This window comes from Sminthopsis crassicaudata, chromosome 1 (assembly GCF_048593235.1).
Source record: "Sminthopsis crassicaudata isolate SCR6 chromosome 1, ASM4859323v1, whole genome shotgun sequence".
NCBI lineage: Eukaryota > Metazoa > Chordata > Mammalia > Dasyuromorphia > Dasyuridae > Sminthopsis > Sminthopsis crassicaudata.
Window position 1 is genome coordinate 437372709 of NC_133617.1, and position 27344 is coordinate 437400052.

General features: G+C 36.5%; 1 protein-coding gene across 1 annotated transcript in view; it reads left to right on the forward strand.

Annotated features, from left to right (window-relative positions):
* Positions 1-27344, forward strand: part of ABCC1 (ATP binding cassette subfamily C member 1 (ABCC1 blood group)) — a 145275-nt gene that overhangs the window by 113240 nt on the left and 4691 nt on the right. Inside the window, exons 20-29 of the mRNA XM_074280626.1 lie at positions 5348-5432; positions 7790-7919; positions 10140-10347; positions 11228-11538; positions 12526-12725; positions 16079-16205; positions 18518-18619; positions 22023-22169; positions 22578-22736; positions 24407-24573. Of these exons, the coding sequence (XP_074136727.1) occupies positions 5348-5432; positions 7790-7919; positions 10140-10347; positions 11228-11538; positions 12526-12725; positions 16079-16205; positions 18518-18619; positions 22023-22169; positions 22578-22736; positions 24407-24573 (1636 nt within the window). The remainder of the gene's footprint in view (positions 1-5347; positions 5433-7789; positions 7920-10139; positions 10348-11227; positions 11539-12525; positions 12726-16078; positions 16206-18517; positions 18620-22022; positions 22170-22577; positions 22737-24406; positions 24574-27344) is intronic.

Genomic DNA, 27344 nt, shown 5'->3' on the forward strand with positions numbered 1-27344 from the left:
TATCTGTCTTTATAGTATTGTAATGATTGTCTACATTAGTTTCCTGGTTCTGCTAACTTCTTTCTGTATCAGGTTTCTCTGAAACTGTCATTATTTTGTATAGTTTCAAAGTATTTCATTATATTTATATACAGTGGTCCTCTTTGTAATCTGTACAAATTACATCTATATTTTTTTCCATTGCTTTTGTATTGCTCTGTGTCAACATAATATGTATAGATTAGATCCAGTTATTGTTTGTTCTTTGTTCTGGAATCATCAGAGACATCAGAGAGGTGATACCATAACATACAAGTAAATTGCCTTCAAATGAGGGAGGGCTGTACAAGGTCACCTGCCTCACTTTCTCCTTCAGAGCCATCTGGGTCCAGTGGCCAGATATAGATTAGGATGATTGAGTATCGTGATATGTGAAAACAGTCTTAGAATCCAGAACATTTATTTCTCTCCAGAACTATCTAAGCTTTGGTTTATTCTCTTCCGAGCCACCTATGCTTTGGCAATTATTCATAGAGGATGCCATTCCATTTTTTTCTTCATATCATTTAAATTGAACAATTGAAACTATTCAGTAAATTTTTTTTTCAGTCATGTTTAACTCTTTGTGACCCCATTTGGGATTTTCTTGGCCAAAAAAAAAATTGGTTTGCCAATTCCTTTTCCAGCTCATTTTTCAGATGAGGAACTGAGAAAAACTAACTGGTTAAGTGGCTATTCCAAGATTAACTATGCTAATAAATGTTTGAGACTAAGGTTCTTCTGACTCCAAGCCTAACAAGCTATCTGTTGTATCACCTAGTTGGCTAGCACCAACTCAGAGACCAGTAGATGCCTTCTTCCTTCATTTCTAGAGGCAATATAGGGTTTTTCTAAGGAGGCCTGAGGACTCAGATTCAGCCAATCTCTACCACTAATATAACTCAAGTAATAATATTTTGTTGGCTAACTGAAAAAGACTTTGCATTTAATTTTTATTTTCTTCTCAATTTTATATATATATAAAACAAAAATTTTCTTTTTTAAAGAACTTTTTCATTGTTGGTTTTCTCTCAAAAACTTGGTGCCATAAATATGTAAGTGCCATTACCCCTGTTATGCAAAAGGGGACACAGGTTGAGACAGTTCTTGTGGAAAGTGACCAAGCTAGGACTTGATATCCGGTCCTAGACTCAAAATTTAGTGTTCTTTCCTCCACATCAAGTCCTACTAGAGGGTCTCAAACAATTATGGTATTTCCTTCCCTCTCCCTTCCTTCTTCCTTCCCTCTCCCTTCCCTTTCTCTTCCTCTCCCTTCTCTTTCCCTTCCCTCTCTCTCTTTTCTCCTCTCTCCTTTCCTTTTTCCTTTCCTTCCTCAGAACAGATGAAGGAAGTAGTGTGTGAGGCCGAATTTCAATTCAGGTCCTCCTCACTTCAGATACTATGTTCTAGATGTGCCATCTAGCTGCCCCTCCAACTACATTTCTTTGTATGTTTTCCCTTAAATATATTATTTTGTTAGGTGAGGGGGTGTGGTCATTCTTTATTCCATTCCACAGAAAATTCAGAAAGTACATAGGGATTTATGGTTACCTTAAATAATTGGTATCTTCCCTTCTCTTCTTTCCTTTCCCTTTCCCTCTATTCTCCCTCCCCGTACCCCCACCCCTGATCCCTCATCCTTTTACAGGAAGCTTAACCTTTCCCCAAGTGTTCTAATATCCTTCGTAATCTTAATAATATTTCAAAAAACTTAAGACTTCCCTTAGAAGTAAATATACTCAGCAATCCTCTTTCTCATCAGCTTTGCACTAGCCAGATAATAAAGTGAGAGAGGGCAAAATCTAAGTCTTTTGTTCTTTCTGTACTATGGTTTAGATGCTCCCACGATTTTCTCCAGCCTTTGGGCTCTTTTGTGATTCCCATTCCTCCCCCCAAATCCAGTATTGCTTTGGAAATCTTTCCATCATTCAGATTATGTAACTTCCCCTCCCACATCTTCCGACTCTGAGAAGTTATAGCACTGCTTCTTCAACACTGGGCCAGGGAACTTTCCTCCTTGGCTAAGTAGGTGAGGACACTCCCAGCTCCAAATTGCTTATTCTTTGAGCCTGCTCTTGGGCAAGGGAAGGCGGGGGAGTGATTTCTTCTCTGTTTTCCAAGGCAGGTCTGCTCTCTTTTGCTGTAGTTTTTCTTCAAACAAGCAAACAAAAAAGCCGACAAGGACATTTTTTAAATGACTTTTTAACTTAACTTTCTGTAACTCTTGGTTTTCCCAACTCTAGGCAAGAAGGTCATGGCAGAGGAGGAAGGTTAGTGTTGCTTGGCTTTCACCTGGCTATAGTGCTTTTAGGTACAAGGCAGTAGACTAGCTTTTGTGAGTTGCATGACTGTGACAAGAATTTCAATTAGTTTCTAAGCTCCTGCTCTCTTTATCTTAAAATAATAATAATAAAGCTAAATGCATTCCCTATAATGATGACAAAGAAGTAATAATCTTTTGGCTTGAAATAAGAACTTTCTACTAATATTTGTTTTTAGGGCCAAGGAGGACCCTATTTGATCCAGGCTACTTTGTTAAAATTTCCACTCTAAACATTAGCTAATTCCTAAGAAGTGGAGAAGTATAGGGGAAGGTAGTTTTAGATGAAATTTTTGAGTAATTAGATAAGAGAAGGTTTAATTATATAGCGTCCTTCAAATAGAAATATGTACTAGACTGTCTTTGAACTTCTGGATTTTATATAAAGATGAGATTAAAGTAACTCTCTCCTGAATCTCTTGTAGACATTTCTTCTGAAGGGTCAGAACAGCAACTAGAAAATCTTTGGATCCATATTCAGAGACAGTCTGGTTGTAAGGATCTTTCTCTGGTTCCCTGAATATGACTTAATTGTCACCATTAAGTACACAATTCCTGCCATTTGGTATTTGATGTGTATTACAAGTAGATTTCAGTCTTGAGATTTTTTTTTTTTTTTTAACAAAAATTTTACGAATATCTTTTGTTTTCATATTACCTAAATTTTCTTAATATATCTCTTTCCCTCTACCTTCCCAGAAATCCATTTTATATTACAAAGAACTTTTATAAGCAAATTTTTAAAAATCAACAAAATTAAATTAGTACATTGAAAAAAAAAATCCATGAGAGTGATTCCCCTTATGGATTCCCTGTCTCTGTAGAGTTGTGAGGAGATATCTTCTCATATTTCTTTCTTGGGACTATACTTATTCTTTGTAATTTCACAACATTCGTTTTTGATTATTTTTTAGTTATTTTTCTTTGTACTGTGGCATTTGATTATTTGAAAAGGAAGATCTCCAGCAAATTAGTTTTCCCCCATCCCCTACTAGATAAAATATATATTGTTAGTAGTTCCAGTGGAATGTAAGCAACTTGTGGGCAGGTACTATTTCAGTGTAGGATTTCTATTTCCAGGACCTCCTATAATGTATGGGCACATTGTAAGTGCTTAATAAACATTTGTTGATTGATTGACTAAAAGGATAGATATTGAAAGGAGAAAGTAAAGCAGGAATATCTGCTTGAAATAAAAATGTACCTCTTGCTCTGTTCATCTTATTGGCTCCCAACTACATTAGGTCAACATTTTTTACCCTAATAGAGCAGGTATCCCAAAGGCTCTTCAGTTGTCTATTAGAGGACCATTTCACCTAATCTAATGCTTGGAACCTTTTGCTATTAGCAAAGCATCTTTAAAATAGCCATTTTCTTTAAAAATGGACTTGGATCTTTGTGCCACAGCTAGGGAAACTACGTGGATGTCCTAAGGCAATATGCCTTCTTTTGCGGAAAGATTTACTTTGGCTGTCTCCACCTCTAGACTAGAGTTTATCTGATCTATCTCTTCCTTACTTGAATGGGAAAGCTCCCAATGGGTGGAGTGAGGGTGTAACTTGTTTCTTATATGGGCAATATCCATGACAAGCAAACCCTGTATTTGAGATTTAATTTTTCAGAAGGATAAACCAAATTGGGTATCTTGGGACTACTCAACCATTCAGCAGAGACAACTTATAATAATAATATACTTTGCATAGAATTTACAACAACCTTGTGAATCAGATATTTTTAATATTATTACTTATGTGACCTTCAGGTAAATCACTTCATATTTCTGAATTTCCCCAGTTTTAAAATTAGGGGCATTGGATTAGGTGATCCCTTAAGTTCCTTTCACATACATACATAAACTTAAAAAAAACAAAACAAAACAAACCTATGATTTAATTAATTTAAAAGGACACTAAGTGGTGAAAGTCTCTTTGCCTGTATAGATATAACCTGCTTTGCAGATTATAGGCTTAGAGTTTCCTAGGGACACTGACAAGGTAAGTGACTGGTTCGGGGTCACTACCTTCACTATGTGTTAGAGATGGGAATGAAATCCTAGTTCCTCTTGACTCTAAGATTACCACTCTGTCTCCTGTACTTTTCTACCATTTTTCCCCTCCTGAGGCAGTTTGGGTTAAATGACTTGTCCAGGGTCATACAAGCTAGGATGTGACCCTGAGGTCATATTTAAACTCAGGTCCTCCTGACTTCAGGGCTGGTGCTCAATTCTAGCTGCCCCTCTTATCGTTTTTTTTATTTTTTTATTTTAAATAAAACAAGTCTCAGAGAGGTCAAAGAGATGTGGCTAAAATCATAGAACAACTGAATGTCTGATTCAGACCCAAGTGTCTCAATTCTCAGGGCAATGCTACTGCTCCTGTTCTGTATCAGCTATTTGCTTTACAAAAGGGTTCACTTAAATAGCAGGATCCCCTGCCCCTTTGTACCTTTCTTAATGGGTTTTCTTTTTTTGGGAGGGAGAAGGAGAAGTTGGAATTAAGTAACTTGCCCAGGGTCACACAGCTAATAAATGTCTGAGGCTAGATTTGAACTCTTTTCATTCTGTCTCCAGAGTTGGTGCTCCATCCACTGAACTACTTAGCAGCCCTTCTTAAGGGTTATCTAAAGCAGAGGGGTCATACCTTAGGGGCTAAACAACTCCTTATGTAGGCCTGGACTGCATATAAAATATCATAGATAAATATTTAATAAAAATAAGTAAAAACATACATTTCAGTTTAGATAATGTTAATTTTTGTGATTTTTTAAAGTCAGTTATGTGGCTCATAGGGATCTGTATTTCTATTTGAGTTTTGACACTATTTATCTAAAGCATTATATAGGATATTCCCAAAATCTGTTCAGTTTTAAGCTTTTAATAACTTAAACCATAACAAAGATTTTTGGGATACCCTATGAAATGTGTGTAGACTCCATCCCAGGGACCTTTGCAGTACTTATAAGGCCCATTAAATCCATTCAACTTGCCTCTCCTTCTCTTTGGGTTACCAGGTACTAATGGTCCAGCTGTGAAAGAAGTAAAGCAGATGGAGAATGGAGTGCTGATAACTGAAACGTCTGAGAAACAGCTAAAGAGGTAAGGGTGTGTGTGTGTGTGTGTGTGTGTGTGTGTGTGTGTGTGTGTGTGTGTGTGTGTGTGTGTGTGTGTGTGTGTGTGTGTGTGTGTGTGTGTGTGTGTGTGTGTGTGTGTGTGTGTGTGTGTGTGTGTGTGTGTGTTTGAATTCATAAATTTCCCTGGAGTTTCTCTGCCTTTTTTTCCGACTAACTTGAAAGAGGGAGGAGTATACTATTATTCTCATGGCTTAAGCTACCAAAAAAGTCCTTTGGTTGGCCTAGGCAGTGGAGGTGATGAGAGATAGGAAAGGGGGAACCCTGTTTTGGTTGGCGCAAAGATAGTTAAGATAGTCCCATGATGGCGCAGAGACCCTGCAAATGAATTTACAGGCCCGAAAATCTAGATTGATAAAAAAGTTTATTGTAGGGATTTTAGAAGTAAAGTTAAAGGTAGAAAGATACCAGGGCCAAAGATATCAGGGCTGGGCAGGCAGGAACCCTTACATGGCGGGAAGGACACCATGTTTTGGGGGGAAGGGCTCCTGCAAAGAGAGAGCTCTAGTCTGGCTCTTTTATACCTAAAAGGGGCTTGTGGGTGATGCCCCCAAGTTCCTGGCAGATCTCAACCCCTATCAGAGGGACTGACTTTCCTTGTCATTCTTATTTTATCTACCTTTTATAATTTTATAAGTTCACACATTTCTGAGGTTCAAGCTGAAACAACCACAGTCTTTTCCTGCCAGAATTGTGGGTCTTATAGACTCCATATTTTTGCAATAAATTCATCCTTCTTGACACTAAGGTTTCCTACATGACATGGATTTGTGGGCATTTGTCTTGAGTTGTGAAATTTGAAACAATATGTCTGTTCCTCCTGCCTTTGGAGGACCTTGAGAACAAGCTTGAGATGCTTACTTTTAGCTATTGCAGAGAGAGCACCAGGTCACAGCTTCAGTGGAGGTTGGTACATGAACTGGGACTACTAGGAATTGCTTTATTTTAAGGAAACAAACAAACAAAAAAATGGGAAGAACATGGCTGTTTTGAACACATTCAGGCACTTCCCTGATAATCATTCAGTTGAGGAGGACTTCTACATAGTCATATATTGAGGAACCTTTTTCTTCAGGGTTTACACCTCCATCCCTCTATCACTGGGAATTTTAGAGGGCATGCAGAAAGCCTGTCATAATCCTAGGAGTTCAGCTGTTTAATAAAGAACAGGCATGGTGGTATCTGTCTTGGTGGAATTAATCATCTAAATAAGGGGATATCAGCGTTGGAAAGAGTTATGATTCTAATATAATTATATATAATATAAAAATATAATGTAACATGATTATGATAAGGATAGCAGGACATTTTGAAGGTGAAAGGGAGGTCAGAGATAGTGCTAGATCAGAGCACAAGTGGAAGAAAGTAGACTTTGAGCTGTAACCCCAGTTAACTTTGTGAAGCTTCCCATGACTGAGAAGATTTCCACTTTTTTAGTGAGGAAATGTTGGTTTTTGAAGACCTTACTGTAGTTTTTCATCTCTCAGGTTTGGTGGTAAGAGGGTGGGAACTGGGGTCAGTTCACTCCAGGGATCCCCAAACAGTTTGGTATTTCCACAAATACAAAAAAAATTACATGTCTATATGCATTCATGTTGCCTCCCTGGAAGTTAAGTTCAGAGGATTGTTTTCACAACTCTACAGAGACAGGGGATCCATGAGGGGAACCATACTCATGGATTTTTTTCAATGTACTAATTTAATTTTGCTGATTTTTTTGAAATTTGCTTATAAAAATTCTTTGTAATATATGGAGACTGAATATTGAACAAAGAAAGCACAATATTTTCACATTTTAGGGGGGTTATTATTTGTTTGCTTGTTTTTTTTCCCTTTTGATCTGTTTTTTCCCTGCAACATGATAAATATAGAAATATATTTAGAATTATTGCACATGTTTAACCTAGATTAGATTGCTTGCTGTCATGGGGAGAGGGGGAAGGAAGGAAAGGGAAAAAAATATTTGGAACACAAGATTTTGCACAATTGAATGTTGAAAACTGTCTTTGAATGTATTTGGAAAAATAAAATACTATTAAAATTAAAAAAATATATGCCATAGGAGTTCTAATAAATGAGTGATTAGTTTTCTGGGAAATCCAAGACTTAGGCATAGTGGCAGAACTGGACCAGAATCCACATCTCTTTACTCCCAGAGCAATATTCCAAAGTCTTCTTGTCCAGAGCTTAGAGTGTGACTCTTCTTGCTCTCAGTGAGAGTTCTAGTATGTGCTCACATAGGTCCTGGGGGGGTGAGGGGGGGGGGGTCAGACCTCATCTGTAACTACAAAGATTTGATCTTTTCACTATGTTTGTTTTCTCTAGACAAATCAGTAATTCCTCCTCCTATAGCACAGAGCCTGGGAAACACAACAGCACAGCTGACATGCAGAAATCTGAAGCAGAGAAGGATGTCTGGAAGCTGGTGGAAGCCGATAAAGCCAAGACTGGGCAGGTAAAATCCAAGTATTCTTGCCCTCTCTACCCTTTGCTTTATCAATCAGCTGCTAACCTTTTAGCAACTTTTGTAATAGAATCAACTTTTGACCTAGCTTGCTTAAAGAAAGGGAATGTAGGGATTTAAAAAACCTTTTGTAATTCCATTGTATTAGTCACACCCAGCTCTTTGTGACCCTGCTTGAGCTTTTCTTGGCAGTGATACTGGAATGGTTTGCCGGTTCCTTTTCTAGCTCATTTTTTTTAGATGCGGAAATTGAGGCAAACAGAAAGAAATGATTTTCCCAAGATCATATAGCTAGTCCATGACTGAAGCCAGATTGGCTCATGTCTTTATGATTTTGAACCTGGTGCTTCATCCAATATGCTACCTTGCTGCCCCCAGATTTTAAATTTTACAGATTTTAAAATCTATATTCTATTTAAAGTGACTAGTGGTTGTTTCCTTTCTGAATATCATAGCAGCTGTCTTGGAGTGCTGCTATTTCTCTTTGCTCTTACTAACCCATTGATAATGATGCAGAAAAAGGCCCTCAAATAAGAAAAAAAAAAAAAAAAAGGTAGGGGCGATAGAGTAAGAGAATGAATTAACAGGTCTTTACTCATAAAACTTTATAGTTAGAAAAGGACATTAGATGTCATTGGCCTAATCTCTTTATTTTATAGATGGGGAAACAGGCACAACGGGGTAAATTCATTCTCTCATGGCCATAAATTGAGTGGATGAAGTTGCAAAGAATAGTGGACTTATGTCAGAAAACCTGGGATTAGATCCTTCCTTTACCATAACCTCACTAACCAGTGGTGACAATAGGCAAATCCTTTAGCTTCCAAACCTCAGTTTCCTCATCTTGTAAAATAGGAATAATGTCTATATAACATTATTTTATTTATATAACGTTATCATATATTATTATATTATATTTACTACTTAGTATAATATAATTACATACACAACATTATTTTATTTGTATAACAGTAGAGAATAACTCACTCTCTAAATGTGAACTAGGGATGTCTGTTAAAGATTGTGAGAAAGCCTTGTCCACAACGTGTTGGTGGTTTCACTCTGTGAAAAATAGTACCCAAGGATGGTTGGATAGAAAATGAAGAGATGAAAGATTGTAAAGGAAGAAGATTGGGATCTATTTCAGCATTGTAGCTACCTTTCTTTACCTCATGACTTTTTTTTTGTTGGGCAGCTGACCTCCTGATTGCCATTCTTTTCATCTCAAGCTGTCTTCCAATAACTTTGGGATGATGAGCAATTTCTCTCTTTTCTCTTGCTCACTAGCCTTTCCCCTTTGCTTTCCTCTTGCCTTCTAACACAAAATCTTCTTAGAAAGTAGCATCAAGCAATTACAATTTCTTTCCTGCTGTTTTTTTTTAAACTTCTAGTCTGTTCAAAGAACAAGAATAATTGAGGATTATAAATATACTGTTGAGTTATCTGTTTCTCTTATTTTCATGCCTCATTTCCCAAAGAAGGATCACTTGGACGTGAGACAGAGATAAAAGAGACTAAAGTGTCTAACTTAGATTACAGTAACTCCCTCCTGAGTCCCTGTGTACTTGCTTTATGTACTAACATAATAAAGGCATGTGGAGGCTGCTGACTATGATTCTCAGGAAAGATAGCACAGTGTGCTGAACCAAACCAAGGTATAAGGAAATAGCTTTTTCTGAATGACTGAGAGTAATGCCAGTGCTATAAAACAGTCAGCAGCTGCCTTTGACATCTTACTGAAAATTCACCATTGCACTAGGCACTGTAGAAATGATGTAAAACTTTGCTATCTACCCTTTGTCTACTTGAAGAGAAAAGATTAGCAGATTTGAAACAACAATATAATTATGGTCTGTGCTAGGCCAAAGACTCTGCATGCTATCAGAATTCTTCCTAGGAGATCATTGAGGGCTAGGGTAATAAGGGAAGGTTCCTGAGAAAGGCTGAGATAAAAATCAAGCTTTGGAGACTGGACAAGATTGAGATAAGTAGAAGAGAAAGAATGTTCTACTTGAGGGAAACAGTGACAGTGGAGGCAGGAAGGGACTTGTTTATATGAGGACCCACTCCAGGACCTAGTTATGAAAACTGTGACTTTGTTCTTAGCTGCCTGCTAGGATTTATATGGGTTTTGGAGGAAAGTGAATGCTATCCTATAGTTTTGCTCTGTCTTTTAATTTTGAAAAATAATTTTTCTCCATTGTGTTTTAGGTAAAGCTGTCAGTGTACTGGGATTATATGAAAGCTATTGGACTTTTTATCTCTTTTCTGAGCATCTTCCTTTTCATATGTAACCATGTAGCCGCCTTGGCTTCCAACTACTGGCTCAGCTTATGGACTGATGATCCTGTGATCAATGGGACACAGCAGCACACGAATGTCCGGCTGAGCGTGTATGGAGCGCTGGGCATTTCTCAAGGTGAGCCTGCATAGATTCTATATCCCTGGGCAAGAAGGTTTTACCTTTTACCTTGTTGTTCTTTTGAAGCCAGTATTGGAAGGATGAGGAAAAGAAAAGGGCTCTCATTTTTCATATTTTTTTTTTAAAACTAAACTAGTAACTAAACTCCCAAATCCCTCTTGGTATATAGATGTCTTTCTAGAATTAGGGAGGTTAAGGGCTTCAGATGGTATACTTCCTACATAATTTGCTATTGTTATTTAGTCATTTCACTGTATCTGATTCTTTATAACTTTATTTGAAGTTTTCTTGGCAAAGACACTGGAGTGCTTTGCCATTTCCTTCTGCAGTTTATTTTAGAGATAAGGAACTAAGGTACACAGGATTAAGTGACTTGCCTAGGGTCATACATCTAGAAAGTGTCTGCATTTGATCTTGGATTTTCCTGATTGGCATTCAATCAATTCACTACTGCCCTCATAGAAAGTACTTTCTTCCCACAAAATCAGTGCATGTAGGTTATGAGTCATTATTTAAGTTTATGGTTTCTATATACATACATGAATATAAAGAAATAGTTTTTGTTTTATTTTTCCCTTTGTTTTTAAATGTGAAATTCATTCTTGAGTTATTTCTCTAACTCTTTAAGGAATTCTAATTGACATCTGAGGGAATCTAAGACCTAGTAAAATATTATAGCCTACCCAGCAGTAGATCTTGATATTACTATAGCTTTTCTGACTTCTACCAAGCAAAAGATAGCCCCCGTTCTCAAGGAGACCGTCACAATCTGATTTGGGATACAACATGTAAACATGTAAATTATGTACAAACAGGTGTAGGTGATCTCTGTCCTTTGCTGGGCTGATCTCCTGATTGATGGTGTGGTGTATTCTAGGTATCTCTGTGTTTGGCTACTCAATGGCAGTATCCATTGGGGGCATCTTTGCTTCCCGTCGCCTGCATCTGGATCTCCTCCACAATGTCCTCCGATCCCCCATGAGCTTCTTTGAACGAACACCCAGTGGGAATCTTGTGAATAGATTCTCCAAGGAAATGGATACAGTGGACTCAATGATTCCTCAGATCATCAAAATGTTCATGGGATCCCTGTTCAATGTCATCGGTGCCTGTATAATCATACTGTTTGCAACGCCCATTGCTGCCATTATCATCCCACCCCTTGGGCTCATTTATTTCTTTGTACAGGTAAGTAGCACAAAATTTGTGTTGTTTATGTGTGTTGTGTGAGAGTTTGATGGAACCTTAGTGGCCTCCTTCCGTTTTTTTGAATTGTGTTGTGTGTGAACTTTAGAATGGAATTGGAGTTGTAAGCTGAGCTGTGTAGCAAAATCAGGTAAAGCTCCACTTCATCCTTAATAATCAGGGATCATGGTCTTGACATATGCCCAGTGCTGTCAAACTCAAAAATAAATGAGTTCCCATGGACCTCATGTTAACTTAAAAAATTAACATTATTTATGTTTTGTTGTATTTTAATTTTTTTTGTTGAACATAATAGGGGCTTTACTATGAGGATCAGATGAAAACATCACAGAAAATACTTTAGAAAGTATACAGCATTATTTCAAAAACAAGACATAACAAGGCTTAAACGTTCCATTTCCTTTATAAGACAGTACAGAGTTCCCCAGCTTTAAGGAGGAAGAAGATTGTGTATGGGGGAAATAAACTAACAGGAAGTAGTTTGATTCATTTGAGCCCTTAAAAAAAAAATTAAGCTGCTAGTCACTTAGGAATTTGGGGAGTGAAATAGATGAGATAATCCTTTTGTATGTACACACACACATATGCATGGCAACAGGTATATTCATTTCAGCAAAACCCTCAAACTTTTAGAATTCCTGAAAAAGAATGTCTATTGTATACATTTAATGCAGAGATATTTTTTAAAATATTCAATTGCCTGAAGTAATTGGAAATCTTAGAGACTTTATAAAGTTGGATTTATGTTAAGAGTAAAATTTAACCTCAAATCCGGAAGAGGTAGTTAAGAGACTATGCTTGCCTTGACAATCTTTGGGATTGCTTGGTCCTATAAGACCTTAGTTTAATTGGGCAGTACTTAATAAATTAGAGTTTGATGAAGCCTTAGTGGCCTCCCTCTGTTTTCAGGGGAAGAATTTAAATGGATTCATATAAAAAAAGAGTAATTTTATTGACATTCTTCTCCAGAGGTTTTATGTAGCCTCCTCACGTCAGCTGAAGCGCCTGGAATCAGTCAGCCGATCGCCAGTGTACTCACACTTCAATGAAACTCTCCTGGGTGTCAGCATCATCCGTGCCTTTGAAGAACAACAACGTTTCATCCATCAGAGTGACTTGAAGGTGGATGAGAATCAGAAAGCCTATTACCCCAGCATTGTGGCCAACAGGTATGCTAGTATTCTCTGGGATCCAGCATTTTTCTTTTATGAGGGACTACCTTATCTTCCATTAGAATCAGTGGGAAATGACATATTGAGGTTTTGGGAACCTTTGGTGAGATAATAAAATCTCATTTAATTTATAGTTAAGACCTTTGACAACCAACATAGTCATGAGTCCAGAAGTAGACAAAAAAAGCATCCAAATGACATACTTGTTGGGAAAACATAAACCCATTCCTAGGTGTTCACTGAGACATTATTTCAGTATTTCTACTGATGAACTTAGAGATGGTTTAATGCTTTCCTTTCAAGTAAACTATAGAGTCTTTTTGCCATCCATAAATTTTTTATATCTCCCAGACATTTATGCATAAAAATGATGGTACCAGTGGTAATAATTAAGAAGGGAAGAGACATAGACATTTTTTTTTTTCTATTGCTAGTAATTAATTAACTTATTTATTGGTGAACTTTTTCCAATTACCTGTAAAAAATTCTTAACACTTTTAAGAAAAAATTTGAGGTCCAAATTCCTTCCTTCTTCCTTCCCCTTTGCTTGAGAAGGCATGCAATTTGTTATGGGCTATTTACTTATTTATTTTTATTTAAAGACTTTTCAACTGATAAGTTTTAAAAATTCATCTTTGTCTTCTAATATCTTACTCCCATTGAACAAGTTTTTTTAAAAGACACAAAAAAAATTCTTCAACATATCTTGCAAAATAAATTTCCACATTGGGCACATCCAAAAATGTATATCTTTCTAAATTTTCAGTTTATCACCTTTCAATCTGGAGGCAAATAATATTTCAATTTTATAGTTTATCATTACATTGATGTTAGAGGAAGTTTAAAGGACAGCAGCAGGCCACATAGTACAGGGACATACAGCCTCATTGATCCCTGAGGACATCATCATATTAAGAAACACTACAATAGACAAAATGTTTGTGGCAGCTCTTTTTGTAGTGGCTAGAAACTGGAAGATGGATGGATGTCCATCAATTGGAGAATGGTTGGGTAAATTATGGTATATGAAGGCTATGGAATATTATTGCTCTGTAAGAAATGACTAGCAGGATGAATTCAGAAAGGCCTGGAGAGACTTACATCAACTGATGCTGAGTGAAATGAGCAGTACTAGGAGATCATTATACACTTCAACAACAATACTATATGATGATGTATTCTGTTGGAAGTGGAAATCTTCAACATAGAGAAGATCCAACTCACTTCCAGTTGATCAGTGATGGACAGAAACAACTACACCCAAAGAATGAACACTGGGAAGTGAATGTAAATTGTTAGCACTACTGTCTATCTACCCAGGTTATTTATACCTTCGGAATCCAATACTTAACATGCAACAAGAAAATTGGATTTACACACATATATTATATCTAGGTTATACTGTAACACATGTAAAATTCATGAGATTGCCTGTCATCTAGGGGAGGGAGAAGAGGGAGGGAGGGGAAAATTTGGACAAATGAATACAAGGGATAATGTTATAAAAAAATTACTCATGCATATATACTGTCAAAAAATTTATAATTATAAAATTAATTTAAAAAAAACTTAAAAAGAAAAAAGAAACACTACAACAATTGATTTTCATAATAATGCCTCTGAGTCATCAAAGGAAGGTAAAATTATATACTGATTGATTCACTTAAAAAACCAGGAAGGTATGATACATTTTAATTAGTTTTGTTGACAACTTCAAACTTTTTTTCATGGCAATGCTTTTCAGAGTGCTACCCTTCTATGATAATCCGTGCAAACATCTGAAAATCTGACAGCTAATTCCTAGCCATTAGCATTTCCCAAGCCTAAGCTCCTATCTCTCTACCTATAGGAAGTGTGTTTCGTTATTCAAATAATCAATCAAGGTTGATCATTGCAATTCATTTTGAGTTGTGATATGTATTAGAAAGATATCCATCCCAAATATTTGTCACTACCATGGGAAAGATTGGATCATAAGAGATTAAATGGATAGTTTTAATTATATGAAATGAAAAAAGTATAGTACCAAAAAACAAGTGCATTTGAAATTAGAAAGGAAACAAGGTACTTGGCAGAAAAATCTTAGCAACGATTTTTTGATAAAGTTATTTAATCTGCTTTATAAATATACACATATATAGGTATAATATATACTTATATATGTTATATAAATATGAAACTCAATAAAATTTATGAGATTAAGAGCAGTTCCTCAATAAATAATCACAGGCCACGAGCGAGTTTTCAAAGAAAGAAATCCAAACTATCAACCAATTGGAAAAATGTTCCAAATTACTAATAATTAGTGAAATATAAGTTAAAGCAGCCCTCAGATTCCAGGATATACAAATTGACTTGGCAAAGATGTCAAAAGAGGAAAATGATAAATATTGGAAAGGCAATAGGCAAATTAAGTCATTGGTCCAGCCATTCTGGCAAGCACTTTGGAACTGTGCCCAAAAAGTCACTCCATTGCTAAAAGGATCAAAGAAAAACGAAAGGGACTTATAGGTATTAAAATATTTGTAGCAGTGCCTAAACAAATTACAGGTTATGAATGTAATGGAATAATATTGATGGACATGGTCAGAAGAAGCTGATAAGATTTTTATGAACTGCACAGCATGAAAGTAAGCAGAAGTAAGAGAGTAATTGATTCAATGGTATCATGAAGAAAAACAACTTTGAAAGACTTTATAACTTTGATAAATAGAATAATAAACCATGATTCCAAGGGAGGTGGAAGATGAAGCCTCCTGTTTACCTCGAAAGAAATGGACTTTTAAAGTGAAGAAAGTGGCATATTTTTGTATATGGCTGATATGGGAATTTAATAGAGGATATATTCTTGTTATGCATAGAACACTTTCCCCCCAAGTTTGCTGCTGTTTACGACATCTTTGAATTGTTCTAAAGATAAGAAGTGGAAGATAAAAATAATAAATGTTTTTTTTAAAAAAATTATTGGGACAGCTAGGTGGTACAGAGGATAGAGAACCAGCCTTGAAGTCAAGAGGACCTGAGTTTAAATCTGGCCTCAGACACTTAACACTTCCTAACTTTGTGATCCTGGGCAAGTCACTTAATCCCAATTGCCTAAAAAAAAAAAAAAAAAAAAAAAAAAAAGGTGTCTAGAAAATTTATCTCATTTCCTGATGATACAGGATAAGTCAAAATTTTATTTTGTCTTCATCTCATGTTTCTAAGCCATCCTGTTTCAGACCAAGAAACTGAAAGAGTCTTTCAGGAGTAAAGGGTGTTTTGGAGTTCCTTAGAATTCCCACTCAGTGAATTTGCTTCGGTGGATCTTAACCTGGGGCTGACTTGTGCTTATATGTGTGGCTCTGCAGGTGGCTGGCGGTCCGACTAGAGTGTGTGGGAAATTGCATAGTTCTCTTTGCAGCTTTGTTTTCTGTCATCTCCCGGCATAGCCTCAGCCCTGGGTTGGTGGGCCTCTCAGTCTCTTACTCCCTTCAGGTAAGAAGAATATCTTTTGATATTTGAAATTATTTTTAAGGATGGTGGGAGGTGGAAGGGAATAAGATTGTGAATTCTTGCAGGCTAATTTTGAGTCCATTATGATCTAGGAAGAGGAGAGTCTGGGAATGAATGGTGGCTCAGAATAAAGAGGAATTAAATGTCTCTCTAGTTTTGGTTACCTGGCGCATCTAGGTGGCACAATGAATATCAGGCCTGGAGTCAGGAAAATTCATGTTCCTAAATTCAAATATGACCTTTTAATTTTTTTGGACCTAGACAAGTCACTTAATCCTGTTTACCTCAGTTTCCTCATTTGTAAAATGAGTTGGAGAAGGAAATGGCAAACTGTTCCAGTATCTTTGCCAAGGAAATCCCAAATGGGGTCACAAAGAGTCAGATTGTTACTGAAAAATGACTGAACAATGATAAAAACTTTGGTTAGGGTCATTAACCTGTCCCCCCCTTCCAGCTTTTCTCAATGATTTCCTTGGTCCTTTAATGAGAAAAGTCTTTTCTTTACCCTTGATATTGGTTCCCAGAAGCATGGGAGATATTTTGGAAATGTGGAAATTACCTAAAATCCCAGAAGCCTTGAATCTGACAATTTAAAGGGGATTTAGAGATATTTAGATCTCATACAAGGTGAACATTCAGGAGAGTTGATAAGCTGATCACTTTCATAATTATCCTGAGGCTCTTATCTTGTTTTGAAGTTCATGGGTGCCTTTTGCCCAGGACTGCTTTTGGATCTAGGCTTTGGATCCCAAGTTTGCTGCTGTTTACAACATATGAGAGTCTATTTGGAACCGGTCTATTCAGATGACTTAATGATGACTTAAACCCCTGCTGATTTTGTATCTTTTGTTTTTTACTTCATGATTATTTCCCAATGGACTTTCCCTTCTCTGTCTTCCCTGCCTAACTAGAACCTTCCATTAGATAAAGAGTTAATTAAAACTGAGTGACACAAACTACTGAATCTTGATGGTTTATGCAATATTCCACCCCCAGAATCCCCCACAAAGTTAATTGCAATTGAGTTCAGCACCTGCTTCCTAGCAAAGTTCCTAGTCATTATTTCCTTTCTTGCCAGAGCATCTGTTATCTTCAGGTGAAACTCCCTGCATCCTCTTTGCCTGCTTTTCCCAGTGAGCTCACCGGGAAGTAGAAAGGTTGGAGGTGGTATTTACATTCATTCACACCCAGATCAGATTACCGGGTACAATAGGACTGGGAGGCTTAAGTGCTAGAAGATTGCTAGGTGAGTTCTACTCCAAATTACTCCCGTTAATTAGCATAAACAGAGGTCTGTGGCAAGCTTAGACTAATGATCTGATCCCTTAAATATTATAAGTGAGGAAAATGAGGTCCAGATGAGTGAAGACTTCCAGATAATTAATGGAAGTGCTTAGATTAGAACATGGGTCTTTTCTTGTCACTATGTCTAATGCAGGGCCTGCTTCTCCATATACTATACATTATTTTTGGCGAGTTGTAGGGGTAGAATTCCTTTTAAGGTAATACAGTGGCACTGCCTGCCCCTCAGAGGAAGAGCAGATTTAAAGCCAGGGTTGCTTAGCTTTATTGAAATCAAAATTCATTTGTTATGTTTGAATGGGTTCGTGGAAATGAGATTTTGGATTCCAGGGCTCGACTCTTGTCTCTAACTCAGTATGTGATGTGGAGCAATTGGTTTATGATCTCCTGCCTTAGTGTCCTTACACAATAGTGGTAATGCTACCTGCTCTGCCTACCTCACAGAATTCGGATAAGGAGGAAAATAGGGAAAAAGTGGCCTCTATCTGGGTTCCACAGTTTAAAAAAATATTTTGACAACTGTTGCATTATTGTTGGTTTCCTTTTTAGTCTTGTGTATATTATTTTATGCATTTTAAAACATAATTCTGGTAAGAGGTCCATGGACTTCACCAGAATGCCAAAGGGGACCATAACACAGAAAACTCATATAGAATATTTTTTGAAATATAAAGCATTATATAGATGCAAAGAAATATTGCTGAGGACTTTGAAACATGCTAGAATTTGGAGAATACTTTGTCATCTTCCTATCACTATCTCTGCTCTTGTCCCATACCTGTACTATAAGACATCCCAGAGGACTTGACAAGACACTGAATATAAAGTGAATATACTTTAAGTCTCATACTTTAAAAGAATGCCATAGGCTATGTCTCTAGATTTTTAGAACTTCTTTTCTTAGAGATTTGGGATAAGGAGTGTTTGTGGATAGGGTAGATTGTGAGTAGTAGGATGAGGACTTTTTACTGAGATGAATTCTGCTTTTGTAGGTTACCACATACTTGAACTGGCTGGTTCGAATGTCCTCGGAGATGGAAACAAATATCGTTGCTGTGGAGAGGCTTAAAGAATATTCAGAAACAGAGAAGGAGGTAAAGTGTTTTTGCATTTGGGAAAGGTGCTTGACCTTGTCCTTGAATCATCTTGCCCAAATTCAGATGGAAGTTTGTTACTAATTATATGCCTTGATTTAAACCCTGACACAGCAAGAAAATGCCTAACAGATATAAAACCAAAGACCCAGCTGAATCAGAAGGAGCACATTTCACTTAGAAACCTAGCAGTCTCTTACTCTTTCTTTTTCTGAAATGGCTAGCTAAAGTTAACAGGTTTCTTGGAACTGAGCGTGATCTTATTAAAAATGGATTCTTCCAACATAATGGTATGAGCATCCCCTAATGGAAATATAAGGTATTACATCTGGAGTTTCTGCCTTATGACTAGCTTACTGATCTTGTCACTTGCCATATCATCCATGATTCAAGGTGCTGAATTGCCTCTAAGAAGAACTTTCTTCTTGGCTTCATTTTCATGAAACATTTGGTTTCCCTATGCAAGTTTCCCTAACAAAGATTTTGAAATGATTTCTTAGTTAAATTGGACTCTTATCCTTCTTCCCAAAATTGGCCCCTGGTATGTTGTGGCTTTCTATGGATGGTAAGTCCATTCCTAAGTATAAGTGCAGTCCAGTACAGTATATGCCTAGTTCTGGACATTTCAAATATAGTCTAAGATTGTATTTGTTTATATATTTATTTTTTTAAACTGTCATCTCAGATTGAACTTTGGCTTCTACTCAAATCCCTCCATCTCATTCCCTGCCTCTCTTTTCAGACTATTACCTAGCTAAAACCCTACCATCTTGTATGTGATGAATTTGATTTTTGAAACCCAGATATGAGACTTTGGCTGAGTCACTGAACTCTTTTGGCCCTAGTATCCTCAACTTTATTTAAAGGGGTTGGATTAGACAACCAATAAAGTCTCTTCTAGCTTTAAATCTGTAATCTTTTGTAAGGTAGTCAAGAGGTAATATAGAAGAAGATTTAAGAAATACAGAGGTATAAGTTAAATGCTTTTTCCAAGTGAAAAATTTGTCATTGGCTATCATTTAACCAAACTCTGTATGATAACTGTAAGTAAGTGGGTGATATAGTGAACAGTTGTGGCTGGCCTTAGAGTCATGAAATCCTGCATTCAAATCTAGCCTCAGACACTAGCTATGAAATCCTGGACAAATCACTTAATCTCTCTTTGCCTTAATTCACTGGAGAAGGAAATGGCAACCTACTCCAGTATCTTTGCCAAGAATACTCTAAGGGCAGTATTGATGTGCTGTGGTCCATGGGGTCACCAAAAAAAAAAAAATTGAACACAATTGAATTGCTAAAAAAACAAAGGCCTGAGAGACTCTCTCTTATAAAAAAAAAAAAAAAGTACCCTCCTTACTTTTAATTTAGGTTTTGTTATAGTACTGAGTTATTTGGTTTTTTCAGCTTATAGCACATTTGTTGTTCAGTCATCTTAGTCATGTCCCATTCTTTGTGATTCTATTTGAGGTTTCCTTGGCAAAGATAATTGGAGTAATGTGCCATTTCCTTCTCCAGCTCTTTTTACTGTTAAGAAAACTGAAGCAAATGGAGTGACTTACCCAGGGTCACAAAACTAGTAAATATCTAAGATCAGATTTGAATCCCTGACTTCAGGCTTGGTCCTCTATCTACTATGCCATCTGGTTGCCAGTGTAACACATTAAAACACTTTAAAAGTAGGGATAATAATAATAGGAATAAGTAAAAATTATAAGAAAAAAGCCTTATGGAGAAAAAAGTTCTCAAAAAGTATAGAAGCCTGGAGGGTGGAGGTGATGGTGGTGGGGAGCCTTTTAGTAAAAGGATTAAACAATCCTAAACTCCTCAAGAGTGCCTAAATCACTATATTCTGTTTTAACAAAATACTTTCACTGATGTTCAGAGCTATTAGTTATCTTGAATCATCCAGAATAGTTAAATTAAATTAATTGTGGCTCAAAAGCACAAAAAGGCCTATAATATGACACAAATATCTCCAAGAAGTCAAAACAAAAGCATACTTAAATGAATTTAAATGGCAATATTTTATAACCTCGAAAATTCAGTTACAAGGATTTTAAATTTATGAAGTGTTACTTGTAGCGCCAAGTTGAGTTGTCCTTAATTCTTTTTTAAACCTCAGAAATTTCCTAGGTTGCATTCATTTTAATGACAACAATAGCCTATGCCTGCCCTTGTTCAGTGTAATTTAACAGAGATTGAATAGTCAAAGCACAGTAAGAGCATTAGTTTATATCATCCACTCCTCTCTCCCATCCCCATCCCATCCCTAGCTCCATAAATGAGCTCCTAGTAGGGAGGTGCTCTTCACCACTGGAGCAGAAAAGTGTCTTATGTTCCCTTCCTACTTGATTCAATCTTCCAACAGAAAATTCCCCCAATTCCCCCCGCCTAACATTTTAATTATGTGGTACAATGATAATAGTGATGAACTTGAAGTCACATGATCTGAGTTTACCAGCTCTGCTACTTATTGCTTGCATGACTGAGAATGAGCCAATTTAAACTCTCTGGTACCATTTAAAAAAAGGGGGGGTATTGTGCTCCTTTATTAAAAAAGGGTATTATGCTCTCTGAGATCTCTTTTACTTGCAGATCTTAGACTGTAATACTATATGAATGCATCTCAAAAAGCTCTTCAAAAAGTTTCCAGCATTAAGTTTTATGTCAACAGAATCTTGATTTATAGTATTTTCCAGGACAGAGGTGTCCAACTCATTGACAGTCTTTTTTTTTTTTTTTTTTTTAAACAAAGTAACTGAAAAATGTCTAACAAAAAATTAAGTTTAGACTAAGACATAGAAAATGCTAATTTGTAGTTTTATAAGTCAATTTGTGACCTTCTAAGAATCTCTTTCTATTTGAGTTTGATGTCCCTAACTTATCTAGTAAAGAGTATCATTTCATGAGACTATGGGTGAGGAAGAAAGTGGAATGAATGGAATACGCTAACCCACTGATTTGAAAACCTTCTGTGGTAGAGATGGAAATCTGGAAGTTTTGGGTAACTTTTGAATCCTGATTGCTGCCATTAGTCAGAGGTTTCTTGGAAGTTCAATGGTACTTGTACAGGGTTTGTAGTTCACCTTTCTGATAAATATCTAAGTATTCTCTAGCTTGCTTCAGATTTCACTTAAAAATCACCTGTTATAGAAGGCCTGTTCTGATGCTTCCAACATTTTTAGTGCTCACCCTCCCCCAGTCACTGTATGCCTTATATGCCTATTGCATATTCCTATTTCTGTATATTTTATATCTCTCCAGTAGACTGTAAGCTTCTTGAGCAGAAACTGTTTCTTTTTTGTTGTCTAGTAGAACTTCAGGAACAGAGTAAGCACATATTTAATGCTTGTCTAATTAGATTGATCTCTCCCCTCACCATCTTCCCTGGCTGTGGTTTCAGGCTCCGTGGCTTATTGAAGAAGCAGCCCCTCCCAGTAACTGGCCGCAGGAAGGCCGAGTGGAATTCCGAGACTTCAGTTTACGTTATCGGGAGGACTTAGACTTAGTTTTGAAACACATCAATGTTACCATTGAAGGAGGGGAGAAGGTAGGTACTTTATACCTAGATCTTGACCTTCTTTTTCCTGATCTGTGTGGGTTGTTTTTCTAGCTTTTAAGCTGTCTCTTCAATACAGATGTAGGGAGATATCCTAAACATGTCCGTTAAAAGGCCATTGTGGCCAGGCAAATGGAACCAACTATAGAGTCCACTATTTCTCAGACCAAGTGACTATTCAATTTCTAATTGAGTGTTTTTTTTGGTTTTGGTTTTTTTTTGTTTTTTTTTTGCCAAGTGCTTGTGGAAAACAGAGTGGCTCAGTTTTGGCCCAGGAAGATATAAATAGTACATTAGTGAATTCATTTGGAACATGAATAGGGGAGATATTGGAGTCATTTCTACATTGTCCCCAGGAAACCTAATATTCAAGCAGCTCCATTTGGTCTTCCTCAACAGGTTGGAATTGTAGGTCGAACTGGAGCAGGCAAGTCATCACTCACGCTGGGCTTATTTCGCATCAATGAGTCTGCGGATGGAGAGATCATCATTGATGGTATCAATATTGCCAAGATTGGACTGCATCACCTCAGATTCAAGATCACCATTATTCCTCAGGTATAGAGCTGGGATGGGGAAAGAAAACAACTTTTAAATAGCTTATGCTGCTGAAGGTTGACTTTTAAATTTTTTAAAATTTTAATATCTCAAATGAATTTGATCATACAGAGTTGGAAGTGAAATTCTAGAGGCCATCCAGTTATACCTTCCTACTTGTTATAAGAATTCCTTCTGTGGCATCTTGTCAAGTTTTTAAACAGTGATCTTAATTGATTTTTCATTACTGATATGTTTATATGAATTTTTTTCAGATATTTTCCATATTTTATATGACATATTAGGAATGAAATCTTTTATAGTCATCTATTTTGAGTCAAAAGTCTTCACCCTTTATTTCATATAGCTTGAAATGGCACTTTCCAAATTGATATTTGTATATAAATCATTGTCTTAAGATTTTAAATATAATTTCATTTCTATATCTTAAGCATCCTCTAAAATCCATTATGACACTTTAGTTTCTATTGGCCAAAGGTAGCACATTCTGTCTTGATTAAGACAGTTTGTCTGGAATTGGGAGGAGTTAAGTAGGAAAGTAGTGGGAACCAGGATTCAAGGTCAAATTAAGGAAGACTTTAAAAGTCAGATTTAAAAATATTTATTTATTTTTTACAGGAACTACAACCCTGTTTGAGATAAAGTATTTCCTCTGTCTAAGGAAGGTTTTTTTTTTTCTTTTTCTTTTAAAGGAGTTGGTTGAAAGTTATCATAGGCTAGGTGATCATAATCCCCAGCCAGGTCTGAATTCAGAAATAGTTGCCAGGTTAAGGTCTTAAATTTGCATAAGAAAGAAATTATTTGATGCCTGAGATATCTTTAGGGTAGGAAGTCAAATGGCACATTTAAACATGAGTTGGGGATAGGAGGAATGATAAATGGTAGGGATAGATGGCATTTTCAGACCAAATATTATCTAGCAAAAACCATAGAGGAAATTTATTTGCTCTTTGGCTTCCTGTTTGAATATTTGCTATCAGAGAGTAATGAGAAGAGCTCCAGACTTGGAACCATACTACCTAAATTTGAGTTGAGACTCCATTATTTGTTCTCTGTGGAACCCTGGCATGCTTCTTCCCATAAGCAACAGTTCATGTTTATAAATCACTTTAGAGGTTACAAAACTCAGTTCTTGCTTCTAGATCCTCAGTTTTTTTTTTTAATTTCTAAAATGGGATAATGATACTTGCTTCTACTTACCTCTCCAGACAGTTGTGAGGAAGGCATTTTGTAAACTGTGAGGTGCTTGATAGATGGGTGCTATGATTACTCTCTGTGGCACTATCCCTAAATACCATAAATGGCCTGGTTCAGATGTGGAATGTGAATATGTAGAATTTTTTATGACCTACATAACTCCTTCCTTATACATCCAGCTCAGACTTTGAAAATTATGGAGCTCTTAGTGCTCAGATGGTAAAGAACAGTCTTGGATCTGTCTTTTTCCCTGTATAACTTCTTCACTTGGAAGGTAAAACAAAGGATCATTGGATATGTAATATTATTCTGGTTTTCCCATGAGTGGAGCTATTTTTACGTGGTTAAGAACACAAAAATTTTATCTTGCTCTGTAATGATAAAGGGAGTTACTTCATCCACCCTGTGTATCAGCTCTTCCAGCATCTTCTTTACGTTGAATCATATTACATTCCAAACTTTCCTCTGAATAGGATCCAGTCTTGTTTTCTGGCTCCCTGCGCATGAACCTGGATCCATTTGACCAGTATTCAGATGAGGATATCTGGAAGTCTTTGGAACTGGCTCACTTGAAGAACTTCGTATCAGCTCTTCCTGATAAACTGAATCATGAGTGTACGGAAGGAGGGGAGAACCTGAGGTAGGGGTCAGAAGCATGGGTTCCTCCCTCTCTAACAAAAACAAAACAACCAACCAATCCAACATCACATTTTAAAAATTATAAATTTAACAAAAGACAAGCTTACAAAATAAAGGATAAAATAATATACAAAACATTTAGTATTTGATAAAATAGAACCAAATAAATTAACTATTTTTAAAAATCATGTTTGTTTGGATGAGAGATGGAGAAGCTTAGATAAGAAGTATTTTTCTCACTTCTGAGTGCTGATGTTCTTTGGCTTGTATTAGATTGTTGATCAGGATAATTTGACTGTCTTGAATTGTGGTATAGATCTTGGAGGATGGTTGTGTTAGAGTTTACTGCAAGAAGACTTATATTCATCAAATGAAATGAGCTAAAATAGTAGCTAGAGATTCAAATTGTCCTCAAAGACAATTTTTCTTACAAATCTCAGTGCATCTATGGATAAAGAGATTATGGTGGCTCAAGGTGGAGGCAGTGGGCTTCTCCTGTTCCTATCCTTCCTATCTGTCCTCGCATATATATTATCACTAACACTCTTTCTCTTATGTTTCAAGATTGGGACAAAATGTTGCCTGTGCACTGAAACCCAGAATGTCCCAGGCCCAGTGTTCTACTTAGGCAAAAAAGTTAGCCTCTGATTCTGTGCCAGGAGTCCTACTAACTTCTGTTCTGCATGAGAGGTTTTTTAAAATCGTATTAATAAGTTTTGTTATTTATACCAGTCATTTCCTGATTGACTGCCTTTTCTCCTTCCCTTATGCCAAAGAAAAATATTTCAGCCAAGTCTGGTAATGTAGGTGATCCTCTGTACCTGTGATTTTTCTACCTCTTCTGAGAAGAGGAAAGTATATTTTACTATCTGCTCTTCAGGGTCAACATCAGCTATTTAGCAAATGACATCACTGAACAGCTTGATACCAAAAGACTTGGGAAAAAGGGGAAATGCTTTATAGAATCACCAATAAAACCTCGCACAGTGAGAGGTAATTCCAATCCTTTGTTTTCTGTGCTAAGCAAGCTCCTGTTCCTTCAGATAAGGACAAGCCCAGAGGCACCATGAGTGAATGGGAAGTCCTTTGGCATGGGAAGTTTTAATTCTAATTTTGTCTCTTCAGTAATTATTCTTTAAAATCTCATTTAATTTCTCCAAGCTTCCTTCACTTTTCCTCTCTGTTAAATGGATATTGAAAGCCTGTGTTACCACTAGGCATCCATCTCAGAGGGGTCAAAAGTATTTATGGCAATACTTTTTTATGAAAACAAAGAACTGGAAAGAAAGTGAATGCCTGTCAGTTGGGGAATGGTTGAGCATGTTATGATATATAAACATAATAGACAGCATTGTTTTGTAAGAAACAGTGAGGAATTTAGATACTTATGAAGACTTTTATAAACTAATCCAAAATAAAATAAACAGAATCACTATAATTAATTAGTATGTTAATATGGTAATTATATGATAATATAGTAAATTATCTATTAATTATTATTAATATAGAAAAGTAGAATATTAGAAGTATTGAAAGCACTCAGGTTGAGAAAGTGAACAATTTATGAGTACTGAGAGTGAATCATGTCTGCTTCCTTTCAGTGGAGCCACAGTATACTTCAAGTGCAGAAGGAAGCATCATTTGTCAGACATGGCCAGCAGTGTTGTTGATTTATGTCATAGATGAGAATTCTATGGGCATTGTTGGGATTTAGGATGCATGGGATCCCCAGAATATATTGGGGCTCCATTCTGGTGTTAGGGGTAACCCAAAAGAATTTGGAAATTTAGATAATTCCTAAGTCAAGAAACAAAAGTTTTATAGTAATTATAATACCAATTATAGCAGGCGAAATTCCAAGAGAGGAAGATTGCAAAGAGTGAGGAGCTAGTAGGTAAATTTATAGAGATTTGAGAATATAGAATAAAAACCAGAGCAGAGTAAATGACTTTAAGGGATAGGGTTCACATGACTAGTGGGAAGTTTGATAATTAGGGCTAACAATGATGCCCTTTCTTTTTTTTATGAAATTAAGAAATGCTCATTGTCTGAGTCCAGGTGTGAGATAGCAACCCAGACTTTTGGATGACAAACCAGACGTCCTTGAATGGTGGAATAAAGATATTAGGTCCAACTCCCTTTTTTTTTAAACACACGTTTTCCAAGGTTATGTCACATTATTCCCAATAACTACATTCATAAGGTGACTACATCATTCCCAAGATTGGGTTGCCTGGGAGTTGTTTTTTTTTTAAGTCCTGGGGTCTCTCCTACTATTGAGGTTTCTATCACATCATCCCCAAGGCCAGGTAGCTTGGATGTTATTACTATAACATTCCTAAGGGTTACCATATTAGCATGGGGGTAGAGAAACACTGAGAAAAGAAAAAGCATCAATAAAACATTAAATGCATTAAATGCAACAAATGTTAGGACTACACAGATGTAGCCTAGATGGGGGGTGGGATCATCCCTCTTTTTAAATGTTACTGGATCATTTTCTTATTCTGTCATCCTGGATTCTCAGATGATCAGGATATATTCTGTATTTCTATATTAATTACTAAAACTGAAACATCTTTCATTAATTAAACAATCAGTAATAATCCCCCATCTCAATCAGTTAAATAGTATTTATGAAACTGATAAAACCTCCTTTTCTCTAAGTATTAACTCACATGGACTCTGTGTGTAAGTGGGTGTGTCTAATCTCCTAAACTTAATCTCCTAATCAGTTATTGTGTATATTAGAATATATAGAGTACTGGGCCT